This window comes from Apteryx mantelli, chromosome 3 (assembly GCF_036417845.1).
Source record: "Apteryx mantelli isolate bAptMan1 chromosome 3, bAptMan1.hap1, whole genome shotgun sequence".
NCBI classification, from domain to species: Eukaryota; Metazoa; Chordata; class Aves; order Apterygiformes; family Apterygidae; genus Apteryx; species Apteryx mantelli.
This window is the reverse complement of record NC_089980.1, coordinates 50,022,085-50,039,668: the sequence shown is the minus strand read 5'-3', so window position 1 is coordinate 50,039,668 and position 17,584 is coordinate 50,022,085. Positions and strand designations below refer to the sequence as shown.

Here is a 17,584-nt window from a genome sequence, read left to right as displayed (position 1 = left end):
ATGGCACTTGCAATTAATCCAAAGCTGAGCATTTTCAAAACAGAAGTACATGATAGAACATTCACTGCAAGACTAGAAATAACCATCTAATCAGAATATTTATTGCTTAAGATTGAATTTACAAGAGTTTATCAGAAAATATAGTGATAAGTAAAGGGTGTCACACATGTTTTTAAAAAAAAAGTCTGCATAGAAAGGAATTTGAATAATAAGTTCATCTAAACCTCCTCAAGGAGGAGTCCTTTCAAGGACTTTTTTTCCACCCATATTCATCACTTCCAAAACTAAAATTCCAAAGCTAAAATATATAAACAAGTTACTGCAATTAATATCAGAAAGTTACTGTATAAGGAGAAACAAGTCTACTGCACATGCACACATATACACAAACACTGATTCAAGAAATTTCTATTTTCTTTGTTATGCCCCTGTCCATGCAACCACAACCTTTCTTACATTGGAAATCTACTGTTGATTGGTCATAACCCCCGAAAGTTGCACAAAAAAATTCACTTCTGTCAAGTTTGAAACACACTCAAGGTCACACATGCTAGTTTGAGAAATCCTAAAATTTACTCTTTTAAAGAACATCCTCAGATTATTATTCTTTTTACTGTGGTTAACTGGCATGACACAGTATGCAAAGTTGTAATCAAAACACATGATGACTACCACTATGCAACTTGTGATACATCCTCAACTGAAGGTAAGACTTCTCAAATGTCACAGTGCGTATTGGTAAGTGAGGTCATCAATTTTAACAGTTCTGTGATAACAAAGCAAAAACACACAAAGAAACTTTCTTGCTATTCTTCATGCTAAAGCACAGAAAATTGACAAAAGCACATGAAAAATCCAAAACACATCTGAAACACAATTCAGGAAGAAGATGAGTAACTGGGCAGAATCTTCTATATCTTCATTCATAAAGCTATCTCGCTACCCTGCAGGGACTAGCTAACAGCTTTATTGCTAAAGAATACTGAGTTTGTGATCCTAACATTTTATCACTTCTAATAGTTGGAAATTTGTGCGACCATAAGCAGCCTAAGAGGGGTAGATTTTTCCCACACAGTCTTCCTTGACTTTTCCTTGAGAGACTGGATTTAGAGAGACCATCAGAGCCTGAACAAAGCCAGCCCAGAAAAAGCAGTCCACTGCCTGTACACAGATGGAGGATCTTGACTCAGCTGACCACAGTCATGGCTATGATGTTAAGGGCAGCAAGCCAGTTCCAATGAAAGACTCATTCATCCAAGATTTGCTTACATAATATTCACCAAAACAGTCATGAATCTAGCTGCAAGCTAGGTGAATACATATTAAAATAAGAGAGACATAAAAAAGGAAGGTAACAGTTTTGCAAGATTTTGAGCAGTGGCTTAACAGCAGGTTATGGCAATAGTGCTAGTTCTAAGAATAAAGTGTCCTGATGCTCTTGTTCTTTAGAAGCTTAGCAGAAGGCTTAGAGATGATATGCAGTGCAGGGTTATTCAATATGCCTGCCAAAGAACATAAGACCTTGGAAGATAAAAACACACACGCCACAGCTAAAGTTGTACAGAAAACTGGTGGAAAAATTCAAATATTTCCTAAACCTGTGGGATGTAGGTGAGCAAGTTTGGAGGCTTCCCTAAGTTTGCATTCTTTTCCCTTGATCATTCTTCCATCTGTTTTATTCCTACAGAACTCTGAGGAATCTGAATTTTTCCTCATTACATCGTTTTTTGTTTTCCTCTGAACATCTATTCTTTATTCATTTCTACACCCCGAAAAATAAATCTGTAAACAAAGAAAAAGCAGTGAGGCTACAAGAAACTGCATTAATCGAATAACCATATTATGTTCAGTCTTCTGTAAAACCTATTTACTCCAGCTACGGGTGTTTTGTTCAAAAGAATACACCCTACAACAGGTACCAAGGAATTCATGTAAAAAATTTCTCCATATGCACAATGATTATACCACTGGAAGTTTGCAACTGATTTCAACAGGAAGAAACTCTACTCATAATGAACAATACAACAAAGAATAAAAGCAGTTCACTAGCAATCTCCATTCCTCAAAATTTTAGTGAAGCTATTACTGTAAAACTGGAGTTGCACATTGATACCATTTTTCAAAAAAATCTGCGCAAAAAAAAGTGTCTTTTGGTTTTCCAAACTAATCTGACAAGGGATGCTGCTGTCATGTCTGTTCAAATTAAGTTCCATATTCTAAGACTGTTTTCTTTACAAACCTTTTACCACTTTTTAGAGAAGAACAGTCCCACTCCTCTGTCTTGTTTGTTAATCTGATTATGCTCTTCTACTCATACACATACCATCTGGTGCATGCACAAGCAAAATTCACTGGGCTTAGATGTAAGATCAGGTGACAAAACAAACATGTAGGACACAATGTGCAAAAAATCCCTGAAATTAAAATAAACCCAATATAAAAAAAAGGAGAGAAAAATGCATTAAATAGTTATAACTGAAATGTTTCTGATTATCTGCTATAAAAGCTTTCATAAAAATCAGGCTTCTGAGAATGGTTCTTTAACCAGAAAATACAATTTACAAAAATATTTTCCCCATTTTCTGTTAATGCAGAGGAAATGATAACTTTGCTATAATACGGTTCTCTTCTCAGAATCTTTCTCTGAAGTCTTCCAAAGCTGCAGAAATTTGCAGTGGGATTTTGAGTTTTGGCAAAATAATAGCCTAGTGTCATCAGTGTGCTTTTACGGGCTACAGAAACTTCATTCTGATGTATTATTAGGTGCTGAATATCACCATTTCTCACTTCAGGTTTGTTTTGTAGCTTGTTTTGGCTTCTTGCCAAAGTCATTCAACATTCCGTAGCACTGCACATGCACTGTCCCAGCATCTTACTTCAGCATTTCTTAAAGTGTAAGCTGCAAGACAGAAGCAAAATTGATCTTCCTTCTCCTCCTCCTGTTCCCACAACTCCTTTTGTTGTAGGGGGAAATGCACTGCAGGGTGAACAAGGAGAGCCTACATTCCAGATAAACTACTTATATTAGATAGCATTAATTATGAAACCTTGAAAATGTTTGTTGTTACGCAGTGGTTTTGTACTCCATTAAGAAGATACACACACTTGGAATAGTGCTCAGATCTTTAATAAAGCACACCCAAATCCCTTCCATGTCATCACACCACCTCTCAGAAAGACTGACACATCTTGAACACAGCCTCTGTCTTGCTGTCACTTATCATATTTTACCCTGAAGCACAATCACTAAACATCTATGCTACAAGGCTAAAAGTTCAATGTCAACTGCTCCAACCTGGCAATGTATGATGAGGGCATTGTCACAGCTGTATATAATTAGTTTTTACTTTTTCTATAGGAAGAAACCTAGACAATTACATGCAATGAAACTACATGAAAAAATTATGTTAGAACTGCAAACAAGTTCTCAAAAGTTAGGACATGATAGAATTAAGATTTCCTATGAAATCTTTGTTATGTTCATAAGGACATAGTTTTCAGCCACTAATTTTTCTATGATTCTTGCTTCATATAGTACAAAAAAGCAAAACATGCACTATGAATAAAGGCAGATGTTCAGTGTTTCTTTTCATTGTTCATCATTCAAGGGCATTCAATTACATTAGCTGTAAGACTATTTTGCTCTGTCTGAAAACTTCTACAGGTTTCAGTTTCTAGCTAGCTAAAATGATACCAGTCCTATAAAAACAGGTTAATTTTTCTTATGCATTTCAGTGCATTTCTTAAGTCTTGTCAATCTCATATAGTAAATGAGGGATATCCATTTGAATCCCTCATTATTCTTCAAGAGCAGTCTGTACTTACATAAACACAAGACAAAATGGAAACACAAAATAACAAGCAAATTTTTGTGTGGCACTGAATCTTTAAAGAGTAGTCTATGTTGTGTGTTTATCCTGTTGACTTTGGGGATACGACTGTAAGTATGTTATAGCCAACAATGTACATATTCCTACTTATAGCAAATCTGTGAAGGATTGGAAAAAAATAAAACATGTTTTCTCTTACTTCACTGAAAACTAAAGCAGTTATTTTCCCAGACAGCAAAAAACAAGGTCATTAAAAGCCATATCCTGGTAGCCTTTCTCATGCAAATAATCTAATTTGTACTGGGGATTATTTACATGGGAAAGGGGGCAAACCTTGCCTAAATAAAATATTTTATTACCATAGTTTGCAAAGAGTAAACAAACAAAAAGGAAAAGACGAAAATAATATCATGACTTCCAAACAATAAGCAGAATGTTAACATGTGCCTGAAGGGTTGAACTTTGTGTTTGAAAAGTGCTGTATCAGATAGCATAATAAATAAATAAAAATAGAGTGGTTCAGCTTTACTGAAATAAAAAGATGTACTTTTATGCTTGTAATACACTGAAGTTTATGTAGAAACATTTTCCTTACATACTGTTCTAGCCAACTAGACCATTCTATGCAAGTTATTTACATAATAATCTTGTCAGTCATCTTGGAATGTAATTACCTTTCTTTTATGATGGGTTGTTGAAGCATCCATCTCCTCTTCTCCTATGTTGTCTATCTGTGAAGTTGGACTACAGTTCATCCTCTCCTCTTCTTGCCTCTGAAGTCTGTCTGCTACAGCCTGGATTGCTTCTGTCCATTCTTCCCTACCATGAACAAGCCAACATTCCTATTAGAAACTCACAAAATACATCCAAATAAATTGTTTCTAATGTTTCTCACATAATACATTGTTTCAACATGAAATTCTCATGCTACACAGCAGAAGACTCATAATTAATTAATTGCTTTGATTTCCTTCTAAGTTCTGCATTGTGTAAAAGATGAATTTGATTTAAATCAGCATCAAAGAGAATCCCTGCACAGTTTATTACAAGAATTAACAGAGTTCGATTTTGTAAATACTATAATAGTGAAAACTTGAAAAGTCTTGCTAGGGGTGTAATACAGCTCAGAGCATACTATGTAATCTCCTATCTCGTAATAATCTGCTATTTTAAGAGAGTTTTTGTGTGTCTCGCCTCACCCTGAGACATTTCACAGAAAATAAATGAGATTTATACAACCACACTATATTCAGCTCTTTCTCTGCCTCCTCTTAAAACTGAATTTGTTGGCTGATTCCAAATTTTCCAGCAAAACTGAGGCCTCAAAGATGGAAGGGACAGGCCCAAATGAGGGCTTCCACTGAGGGAAAAGCAGGGGCAGCTCAGCTCATGGCTATTCTGTCTGCTGGCGAAGCAGCACACGTATACTAGCTGGCGACTCGGCACACCGTAGCTCCAGATGCAGTGCAATATGTGCTGCTATTTGCCTAGCCAGCAGGGGATGCGGGAGGAACCCGGTGGCCCTACAGAATGCACTAAGACATATTACACTGCATGCACAGAAGAAAGATATTGTGGAGAAGCAATATCCAGGCAGAATTAAAAAAAAGAAGTAAGTAAGTAAATATACTAATAAAACGGAGAGGATACAAAAAGGAAAGTCATAGTTATTTACTGATATAAATAATATATCAATAAAGCCAACCATAGTATTAAACTCAACAGGTCAGATGCCCAAGGTAGCAAGACTCAATACCTCTAACCAGAGATACAGTATAGAATATTTTAACAAGGCAAACCATCTCGTCTCCTATACACTCCTGGTGCATTAAAAAAGTTAATTCATAAAGACTCTGTGAATATTTACTGAAACAAGAAAAGCTAGTAAGTAAACATAAAATAAATTATAACAAACATAATGCTTTCTGCGCCAAAAAGGAGCACATTAGGAGGAGTAAAAGGAAAATCTAAGACAGCAAGACTTGAAAATACTTCAATAAGCAGGCTTCTATTGTTCAAAATTTAACACTTCAGAGACATACTATGACATAGTTTTGGCTTATTTAAACACACTCATCCCACCTACTCGTAGGCAGTTCGTACACTAGAAATGAAGTGGGATAATATTTTACAGAAGCAGACATAAATTCTTTAAATAAATTACTGTTCAGAAGTGCTCAGAATGTGACATTTCCAAATGCTGATGACTGCACAATACCAGCAGAGGTGCCGAGGCTTCTCCAGGAAGAACATGGAAAGCAAAACAAAAATAAAGCTCTTACCGTTCCTCCGGTGTGTCTACATGGAACGTCCTCTCTATGACAGTGGTCCACTGAAGACATCTGATTATGAACGTGTTTGGCTTTGGTCGCTCTGTTTTCATTAGTTGACATTCTAGGAAAAAACATGGTATTTCCTCTTTTATATATTGCAAGTTAATGGGTGAAGAGCAAATAAAACTACTTAGATAAAATATATAAAGCTTATTGTATATGGATCAAGCAATCACATAGAAATACAGTATGCCAATATAACCTTGGGCATGGACAAAAGGTAACAGGTAATAATCATAAGCTGAGGAAAGCAGTCTGAGGAATAGATTGTTCCCCCTATAAAAAAAGTGCAACCTCCATTTGCAAACTAGGTCTGTATTATGAGGGTTAAGATGAATATTAGATCCTGGATTGCTCTAGTGTGCCAAGGTAACACCAGTAGCCAAAGGCACATTTTTCCATCTGTACCTGGCAAGAGGAATATGACATTTTCCCTCCAATGGTAATCATGCTGCAATTATCCATGCTACTTCATCTCAAGATTAGATTTATTGTAAAATATCCTGTCTGTGAAAATTCAGCTGTTTAAGCTAGTTAATGTAATGATGTAATCTGATTATGAAACATTGAATTACCCCCACCAAAATGGGGCTGCCCCAAAAAGTCATTTAGTTCTTCTTCATGCCCCATAGCAGAATCAGCTCTACCTATGCTATTTCTCACAGATATTTTCCTCAACTCTTTCTAAACTTCCCCAGAAGTATCAATTTCAAAATCTCCCCAAGCAAACTGTTCAAACAACTGTAAGTATATTAATTATTTCTACAGTTAGGAGGTTTTTCCTAGCATTTAGTACAACCATTCGTACAATTTAAGCATACTGCTTTTTGTCCTGTTGACCAATTTATTTCCTCCTTTTTAGCAGCTATCCCATCCCTTTCAGACATCAAAAGACTTTTCTCTCTCTTCAGTCTTCTCTAGCCTAAATCAGTTCACCCAAACTGTCCTCACAGGTCATGATTTTAGTCCTAGGATTCTTCCTGTTACAGAGTTCCAGACATAGTATACCTCCTATTATGTTGCTCATCACTTTTTCACAAGAGCACGATTTTGTTAATTCAGGCAATGGTTCAATGAGACCATACCTTTGATTTTAACATGTAGCATACAGTACTAAAAAAATTACATCTACATGATGCAAAACTCTGACCTGCTAAAACTCTTTACTCATGCAAATATATTTAAACATTTTTTGTGAAGTTAAGGTTGTACTGGCAAAACTATAATTTGTTCTCCTGCAACTAGCATAAAACTGACATAGTCATCACATCTCATGTTCTGGTAATTCAACAGGAATGCTACCACTTGTTCAAACCTGATCCTGATCAAATGTGTGCTCTAAAATGATTTATCACTTACACAAATCAATCAATGCTGAACACTGCAACAGACTTCTGCTCACTTATAACCCACTGTAACTTCTTTGTAAACTGCCATCTACCAGCTGGCCCAAACCTTTTGCTGATGTACTTGACCATCCTTTAGCATAAAACCTTGCAATTGTTCTTACTGAATTACATTTTGTTTATTCAAATTAACATCAAAGCCTTACAAAAATCACGTTATGCGACCTGTGCCAGTTCACAGGGCACATTATTCTTCAATAGAAATAGATTAGATTGGTTCGACATGATTTTTTTTCTGCACAAACTTCACATATGTTACTCATCTCATTATTGTCTATGATTTATCAATTATTTTTCCACACATTGAGACTAAGCTGATTGGTCTATAGTTCCCCAACTCTTAATGCCCACCTTCCCTCCCCTCCTCCCTGCCAAAACCAGAAACCATTAACGACCCCTTTCTAGAGTCCTGAAACTTCAACTATCATCCACAATTTCACAGGAATGCTTTTTAAATATTCTCCAAGGAATTGTGTCAGATTCAGTGAATTCCTAACCATCCAACATACTTAGGTATTCTCTAACTTGCTTTTCCCTTTTCTCTCATGCCTTTGTTGATGGTGCTAATTTTACAAGCTGCATACCAGAGCTGACCTTCTGCAATGCAGTTGCACACTGAAAATACATTAAAGCAATCCTTTTTTGATATTACTAGCTTATAATGAGTTTAGCAGTGCAGTTCAAGAGATTGATTTGTACACTTTAAGACCAAAATAATTTGGGACCTGATTAACTCAGAAACGGCCTCTGTCTCCATGTTGTAATGCCACAGTTGATACCAGCAAAGCTACTTGTACTGGAACACTCTCAATAATACAGACATGAAAAAATGGATATTAGGTGGCTCTCTGTGAAGAGGCCTTGATTTTGGAACTATCATGCTCACTGCAAAAGGTTTTTTATTTGAAGAAGTGGAGAAGAATGGAGGTAGATATATCTGTCGATAGGATTTTTTTCTGCAACTTCTACTAGTAGAACACCCCAAAACTTGATAGACATATATATAAGAAATAAAAGAATGAAGTAAATATAGCACTACCCAGAAGTGCATTCCTTAATGCAAAAACCTATATATTCACCATGCATATATAAATTATTATGCAAGGCAGACTGCTCACTGGTCAAGGAGATGACATCACATTTAGCAATCCTGCATACATCATGGGGACTTGAAAGAGAAACTAATCCAGTTTCACTGCTTTTATAAATTTAACAACTCTGCTAGGTCTTGGATGGGATAACAGCTATCCTCAGCATTCAGAGGAAGGAGATACAGCAGGATGGAAACAGAATGAAGGAATCTAAAACAAAGGCTGGAAGAGAGAAACAGAGGACAGAAGCAGATGAAGGGAACTCAATGAGCACGATGAAGCGGAGCTTGCTTAGAGAGGATATTTTACTAGGCTTGTAACAGGGCATAAGTACTACTCAGAAGATCAAAGAAACCCTCTTCTTCAGGGGTATGGTTGAAGCCCAAGTTGGGACCCTGATGAAGGTGCACTAGGGATAACAGGCTATTTTTTCCTTAATTTCCTCAGCCACAGCTCTAAAGAATGTATAGGGCTAACTTTTATAACAGAAGAGACTAGAAGCATTGTCTGGTCCAAGAGTACCTGATATTTTTCCTAACAAAACCATCTTCTGATCTTTAATCCTACCACACTTCAATCACGTGAGCTGAAATTTCCTTTGCTGGCTGCCTGCCTAAAGCTGCACTCTCCTGGAAAATACTACTTTTTGGAGACAAGACTTAGAACTTGGAAACTGAGACCTTTGTTACCCATTTAGTATTCCTGTGAAAATGTAACACGTATCTGACCACCATATGGGGAGGAGAGGGTTAGGGTTGCAGTGGGGTGAGGGTTAAAACTTACAATAACACTTCCTAAGCCATACGACTCTTGAAAATCCATGTGCAGTGAGTATAATCCAGAGGCTACAGCTATCTCCTACTTCTGCATTCATCTGCTAAATGGAACACTCTTTCTCTTATATTCATAATGCCTCACGCTACTCCTCAGACAGTTTGAAAAAGAAGTTGCCTGATTGAGATATACAGGTGAGACAAAATCCTATATGGAAAAATGGCATACAACCAGGAGTTTACAGAAGAGATGTCTGGAACCAAAGACTAGGGAAAGACAGGAAAAGGACAGGAATCTGTACTCAAGAGAGGAAATAAGAGGGATAAATGAAGACTAGGGTGGAAAGACAATGAGAAACGGTAACTAAAATGGAGAGTCTGCAAGAGGGAACTACAACTGGAAGTTAGTCAAGAGACCATACAGTAATAATTCAGAGTAGCTAGGCAAGGAAAATGAAGGTGAAAGACGACACCAGTGATGGAAGAGAGAGATGACTGTGTTAGGACAACCTGAAGGGAAAGAGGCACAAAGAGTCAAACCTTCAGAAAATTCTGTACCCGTCACAGCACATCCCTGTCCAGTGCTGTACAAGAACTAAAGATTTTGAATTTCACCATTCATTTGCTGACTGAAAATACATCCAAAAATGCCTGCATTAAAGTAAGTCATTAAGTTTGCCAACTTAAACACTCAAAATTAAAACTGACAGAATTAAGGTTGCCTATGTCAAATGCTATATATAACATGGTCTTTAGCTATATATAAAGTATACTAATATTCTAATGTATAACAAATATATTATCTCTCTATATTAGCATGTATACCTCTGTAAATCTTTTTCCATGTGCATACAGATGTGTTAGTACACATCTATACTGATTTTTTCCAGACAGGTCCCAGCATGATGATGTGCTTTGTTAACAACAACAAAACATTTATTTTGCCTATGGATGCATACTAATCTTTGTTACAGAAAAGTACTTACTCTCTACATTTTCATTTCAGATGGTCAGCTAAATCAATTAAACATAGTAAAAAATTCATTACCAACTGAAAATGCACTGAAAAAATAGAAAAATGAAAATACTATTTCAACGTCACTGAAAGATGCTACTGAAAAACAAAATTCAGCATAAGTTAATGAGCTCTTTTTAATATTCTGTTAAAAAGGTGGCTAAATATTTAATTTCCTTGTATAAAGTTGAGTAGAGTCTCATCTTTTCTTTCCAGAAGAAAAACAGATTCAGAAAGAAGTGGAGGAGCAATGTATTTCTAAAAGTGGTGTGCTACCCATCCTTCTCAAGTAGATAAAAGTGACCAAAGTCTGCTGATATTTAGTGCACCCACACACTTCATGTGCTGCTGTATACAAATGTATGGGATAAACAACATTCCTATCGTGTTTGCAATGTGAATAAAAACTTGTTTGTGGATGTCTTACCTACAGTTAGAAAAAAAAAAACCAATGGTACTAAGATGAATAAGTACTCTAATACACAGTTGTTGCTAATTACCAAAATATTTTTCTACTAACCACTGGAAAAACTACAGCAGTTTTAGAGAGAGAGAATAGTTTGGAAACTACAAAAGCACAGAGGAATGAGTGAAACAGGCTACTGAAAGCTGGCTCAGAACACTCAAGCGATAGTTGGGTCATTACCAAGAGTAGAGAACACTCTACCATAATGTCTTCAAGTTTGCTACTATACATAAACATATGTAATTAAAGGGCTGAATCTCAACTCAAAACAGTTGGAACTCTAAATTATCATTCAAAAAGATGAGTAAGCCAGTAAACAGACAGACTCAACTTTGTGTTCTTGTATGCTAGCCATCTACATGTTGGAATTACACATTTTAATCCTAAAGCTTTCTGTCTTGCTGGGATTAAACATCAGTCATGAGAAGTTTCCCCTTTAATAATAGAGAAGATAAAACATTTTGAGGAAAAACTCTTGTTGAAAGCAACAAAATACAAAACCAGTAACAGAAACTGACAATACAGTTCCAAAAAATCTGTAATACTTGTCGGACCGTTTTTGGATCTATATCAAAAATGGAAAAATGAAATAAAACCAGTAAAAAGAAATGCAATGGATGTTTCTCAATTATCAAACTTCTCTTTTTTAAAACAACAACAACAAAAAGTAAACTACATACCAGAGGTTAACTTTTGTCGCCATATCCACAAACACCCTAACAGTTTAAAATATTTGTCAGACTATCTTTTTCAAATAAATGACACTATCTAAATTAAATAGTTATGCTAGTTAAACTCTCCTGAGCAACTCTAACTACAAACTGTATTTCAAAACATTCTGTTTACTTTACACCATTCTGAACCACAGATGACAAAGTTTGCTTGAAGCTGTAATTACTCTGCAAAGCTGGGAAGCCAATTAGAGGGCCTGAAACCTGCCAGTTCCAAAAAAAAAAAGCACAGATCATCTGTTCAGATTTTATTAAAAAGTTTAAAGTTTGAATTCTATAACTTTAACCATATAATCACCAGTTTTCTTCTTCCTAAATACATTCGTTCAGCATAAAAAATAGAAAGAACGTTAACACTATTATTATTTCAGATATGGAAGGTTTCAACTTCAGCAGAGTTTGTATATACGGCTAGACAGGAATACTGAGCATGCAAGCTGACAAAAAAAATGCACTCGAATATGAACAGCAGGTTGCATATGTGAGAAATTATTTCTAACATAGACTGAGTTTTAGCACAAAAGATAACTTCCTGTGATTATCGCATGATATAAAAGAAACAGTAGTGAATCACTGCTTGTATTGTTTAGAATATATGCACTTTTACATATACAATACACACGCATTACAGTTTAATCCTTAATTTCTTATTCTTCTCTGGCTCTTCCTTCACAAAGCAAACTACACTTCACTGTCCCAACCTTTGCCTATCCCACTACTACTTCAACCTTTTCCTTCTCATCTCCAAACTTAATGAGCATGCTGTTTACAACTGCCTTCTTCCATTTCTGCTACTGCTCTTTGTACTCTGAATCCACGCTTTTCTCTAATGATCAGTTTTTAGACAAGTAACAAAACTAGTATGCCATTTTCATAACTTTGACACAGATTATCATGTTTTTATTATCATCATCATGCTCATAAATATATATGAGAGAGAGAGAGAGAGAGAGAGAGAGAGATATCCCTTTAGCTTTTATTACTTACTCTACTACTGATTCTCCTACCTCTTTATCTATTACCTAAGGGAAATTTCTACTTTTCTGAGGCCTTCCAAAAGGCTCTGTCCTTTGTCTCCTCTTTTCCCTCTATCTATGGGTAATATTACCCATAAAAATAAGTTTGGTCATATGGAGATCTATGTGAACAACTTAATATCCTTTCTTTGGTCTCAACGAATGCAGTTTTCTCCTAACAATGTCATCCCCAAAACTGCTGCACAGATAATTTTTCTCCATCATCTCTTTGATGACAGCACTCTTCTCTTTGCATTCCTCATTTCCTGTGCTGCTCTGTCACATTAAATATACGCTGCTTTTCAACATGGCCTGTTCCCACAGTCTACCCTCATCCTCTGAATCATTCTTTATTCAATATCAAAATGCCCATTCCTGCCACCTATCCTCCTACTGTTCCAATTTCAGGACCGATTTCTGAAAAGCATTTCTAATATCCCTCTCACTGTTTGCCATACTGGTTCTCTTTTAAACCCTCCCTAAAACTCTCCTTTGCCATGATGCCTTAAAAAGGGGAGGGAGAGAGAAGGGAGAAGAGAGTAAAAAAAAAAAAAAAATCTAACCTTGACAATGGATTAGTTGTTGATGTGCTGAGACCACTGCCTGTACTACAGGCTAATATTGTCTCATTGTTTTCTCATACTCCCCCCATCTGTTTGCATCCATCTGCTGTCCCTTGTTTTATATTTGGGATTTAAGTTTTTTGGAGCAGGGACTGAATTTTTGTTCAGTACGGGTAGAACTCCTACTTCTGCGGGGCCTGGCTCATAACTTGAACTTGCATGTCCTGTGATGATGTAACAACAACATATATGCCTGCATAATAACCATAAAAAACTTAATTACACTCCCTGACACTGAAAAAGAGCTTTCTTCATGCAGTTTATCATGCTGGAAAGTCTTTTACTTCCAGCACTCCAAAAAGTACTAAAGTAGCATCCATGGCTTTCTATCATTACAACTGATTTGCTCTTTGGTCTTTCATGCAAAAAGGGAGAATAGGAATAGGAGATTTCTCCGTGCTATTGTTGGGTTTTGTTTGAGGTTTTGTTTGTTTTCTCAGAAGACAGTAACATTATACTTCTCTCTCTGCCTTTCATACAATCACTCCAATTTTATTTACGCAACTGTCTGCATCACGCCAATATAAAAACTCAGATCTGCCAATAAAACTCAATTTTTATCTGTCATGCTCAAACCAGGCCATATTTGCAGCTAACTGGAAATTACAATATGCCAAACTGGTGTCTGAGAAAGCACTGTCCAGTAAAATGCAAGGATGAGACCAAGCAACTCATTTTCATTCACGACCCAAGCCAACAAGTGAATCTAAACTACTAAGTTAAATGACAGCATACCAATTATACCACCTATAAACCACTCAAAGAAATATGAGAGTCTCCCAAAGAAAATTACTGGCCCAATTGTCCAGAAGCTATTATTTTGGAATGAATTCTATACCGTACTTATGCACATGACTCTAGTTACGTACACCTGTGTGTTCATGTCACCCAGTGTGGTGACAACTAAAAATCTTGGGACTTTAAAAATCTTGCTGAAAAGTAACTGGAGTTGCTGACAGGGAAGGTCATGTTTAATGACAAAGTATTTTGATCCATCAACTAATCTCCCTTAAAACATACATACATGTTTTCCTACTCATTTCTTTAGAGAATATCTTCAGAATTTTTATAGCCCTAACATCATTCTCCTGCAACCTTTCAGTATTCATGTTTTGAAGATTTTTAACTCCCCAAAACAGTGAAATCCTGTCTCTGGCTTATTGAAAGATTAAGACTAGGAGAAAGCTGAATGGCTTCTCCACTTAGAGTAACCAGCAATCCAAGGGTTCATTGATAATCCATTCTGCAGAGAAAAAAATAAAGAAAACCATGTTATAAAAGAATGACTCCTTACAATAGCTGCAATTTATTTCACCTTCACTATTTATTTTCAAAGACAGGAAAAAGGGTAGCTGTACCACAGAGTGCTTAGAAAGTACAATCTTTCAAGATATCACAGAAATTCCAGGTGACATCATTTTTGGCCAAAGCTCAAAGGCTACTGTGAAGGGATACATCTCTTCCCAATTACTCTCCACATAAAGATCAAAATGAAGGCAAAGGGCCAATTCTTAGAGATACCTCATTCCAAATGTGCTGTGTGATTATTCACATACTCATTGCATATGTGAAAAGTAAATTTTATCAGTGAGGCCACAAAAGCTCCTTAAGTAGAACTGGAAGCAACTGTCTATTCCTCCTCACCCTGCTTTCTACAATGATGATGGCCATTGGAGACCAAGGTGGTTTGCACAAAGCAGTCTTGATTTTATTTACACAACACTGGACCAGTTAGAAACAATGACACTTTTTCTTCTTTTTTGGGACCTGTGAAGCTATAAATCCTATCACACTGGACAACCAGAGTACCTAGTTTTGTCCAAAAGAAACAGAATGGAGTTTTAAAAGCCAGGATATTTTTCAGGCCTCTGCCTATACAGAGAAGTTGTACCAACTGAATCAAAATTATTTTTAAACTGGTTCTGACTGCATTAATGCCTAAGCAAAAGCAATTTAAATTAACATATTTTATTTTGCAGTTGAGGTGGGCTAGGAACGCACACCCACTCAGTTACCATGACTCAGTCAATCACCAGTAACTCTTCACGCTACAGTAACTTGACTGCTTGCAACTGCTTGTCTATACACCTGACAACAGCTAAACTGATTTTGAACTAGTCAAGTCAAGCAAGCTTATGCTTCTGCATTAGCTCTGAAAACCAATATAAACCTGTTTTAAGAGCTTCCACAAGGAATTTTCCACAAATCTAATTACATTGTCTTTATTTTTCTTTAAGTACGTGGTTAGATAGTACAACTTTGTGAGAGTCTACGTTTCAGGGGATGAGTATTAAGGAACTAAAAGCGTATTTCAAACATCGCTCTCAACTTGCATGTTAAAAAAAAAAAAAAGAAGGCTCTGTTTGGTGTAAGATCAACTGACTCCACAGGAGAGAAACCAGAGTGTTTCCCATGCACTAGCCAGCGTCACTGCTTTGGCCGACTTGTCCACCCTGCTCACCACATCTACTCTAATCACCTCTCATGCACCCGGAGGCCCGAGAGCAGAGGCCGAGGGCAGGCGAAGCCCCTGTCCTGGTAGCCGGAGGCAGGGGCACCAAGGGGCCAGTCCTGTGACCCCTGAGGGCAGGCGTCCACCTCACCCGCTGCTGGTTCCTGGGGCATGCCTCCGACAGCCTGAAAACATGATCTCCCCATCCCAGCCACTGAACACAACTCTGCTGCTTTACAGCTGGGTGCCCAGAGCCCCAGACAAGCCCAAAAAGATGCACAGGGTTTCTGAGTTGTTGTTCGCTTTCTTCTAACATGCAAAATGAGGATCATTTAGAAAACAAGAGCTATTCTCAGTCACACCCTTCACTCAAATCTGTCCTGCCTTTAGGGCCATATTTACGCTCCAGAGAGACCCTCTACTCCCATACCTGGCCCACGCGCCATTTCCCTGCATTTTGAGCAGACAGCAGTGGCTGAAGAGCGTGTGCGCTGCCTCGAGCTCTGTCTGTCCACACAGAGCTTCAAGCTGTTCACATGCCTGCTGCCTAACGCCTTCCTCTGTTTCCTCCCAAACCATGCCAAGGAAAAGGGATACTACCTGAATGCTCCATCCAATGACAAATTAACACCTGACAAGCAAACCTTTACTAATAAAGACATATTTAATATTGTAAGCAATGCTAGCATTATGTAAAATAATTTCATTCTTTCAGGCCTTCCTCTTGTTCACAGGAGTCCTGATAAAATATACTGACTATATGGCACCAGGGAGAGAGTAACGCTTAGATGTTTTTTTTCAAGTTATCTTGGAAGAAATCAGGAAGCAACTACATGGAAAGTGGACACTGCATCTAGGAAAAGGTCTTCTGAAAAAGGAACCTAGTGTGGCAGGAGTGGAAAGGGGACACTGGAGGAAAAATATCTATACTTTGGAAGTAACTAGTTTGACAGAGCTGAATACAGAAATCTTCAAGCTACTGAACAAGTACCATACGAAACAGAGCTGTACAAACTTTGCAGTGTTCAACTCCAACAGTACTATGAAAATAATACCACAGTCTTGGCCTTTTCTGCTTAAATAACAAGCTGTAAGTAAGAGCCAAAGATGTCTATCATTTGGAGAGCAAAGTAGACTGAGACCACACTCTCACTTTACAGATAACTACAAAGATTACATGAAGATAGGACTATAAAGACATATCTTTAAGTCCCTGCCAACCTAATCAAGATGGTATTAACAGTGATCTCACACTCCATCTGCCTGGCTAGCAATTTATGAAAAACGTACTTCACTATTACAGGAAAAATATGTTGCACTGCTTGTGGCCACAAACCTACCACAACTGCTCAGGAACTGTTGGATGAGAGGCCGTGAGACCAGTTCTTGACATTTACCAGGTACTGCAGATGCGATCAGATGCATTTATATAGTGATTTTTTTTGGTTTGTTGGTTTTGATCTATTTGTCCTATTGATGATCTTCAGACAGATAAAACAGTGGACAAAAAATTACAGTCCTTTACAATTCAGAGTATAATAGCATATTGGCTTACATTTTCAACTCTTCAATGTGTCATGTAATTTTATACTTCATATCGAAGATCAAACAGTAACCTATTTATTTAAATCCATGTTAAAAACTGGAATCTTATCCAAATTTTCTGAATCTAGAAGAAGTTTTATATTTCATCCCGTAATTCCACACAGGTACTTTACCTGAATTTTATGGGTTTCTTTTCATGAGTGAAAACACCTCCCTATTCTTGCACTGATCAATAATCATCACTGATTAAATCACTCATTTTCCTTCCAGAAAACAGAAAAACTCATTCTGCTTACCAAAACT

At 37.0% G+C, this 17,584-nt stretch overlaps 1 protein-coding gene across 7 annotated transcripts in view; it reads right to left on the bottom strand.

Moving 5' to 3' along the window:
* Positions 1–17,584, bottom strand: part of AKT3 (AKT serine/threonine kinase 3) — a 164,894-nt gene that overhangs the window by 64,580 nt on the left and 82,730 nt on the right. For all 7 annotated transcript variants that reach the window (XM_067293338.1, XM_067293343.1, XM_067293340.1 and 4 more), the window contains 2 exons: positions 6,113–6,224; positions 4,505–4,649 (listed from right to left, as the gene is read on the bottom strand). In XM_067293338.1, coding sequence (XP_067149439.1) covers positions 4,505–4,649; positions 6,113–6,224 — 257 coding nt within the window. The remainder of the gene's footprint in view (positions 1–4,504; positions 4,650–6,112; positions 6,225–17,584) is intronic.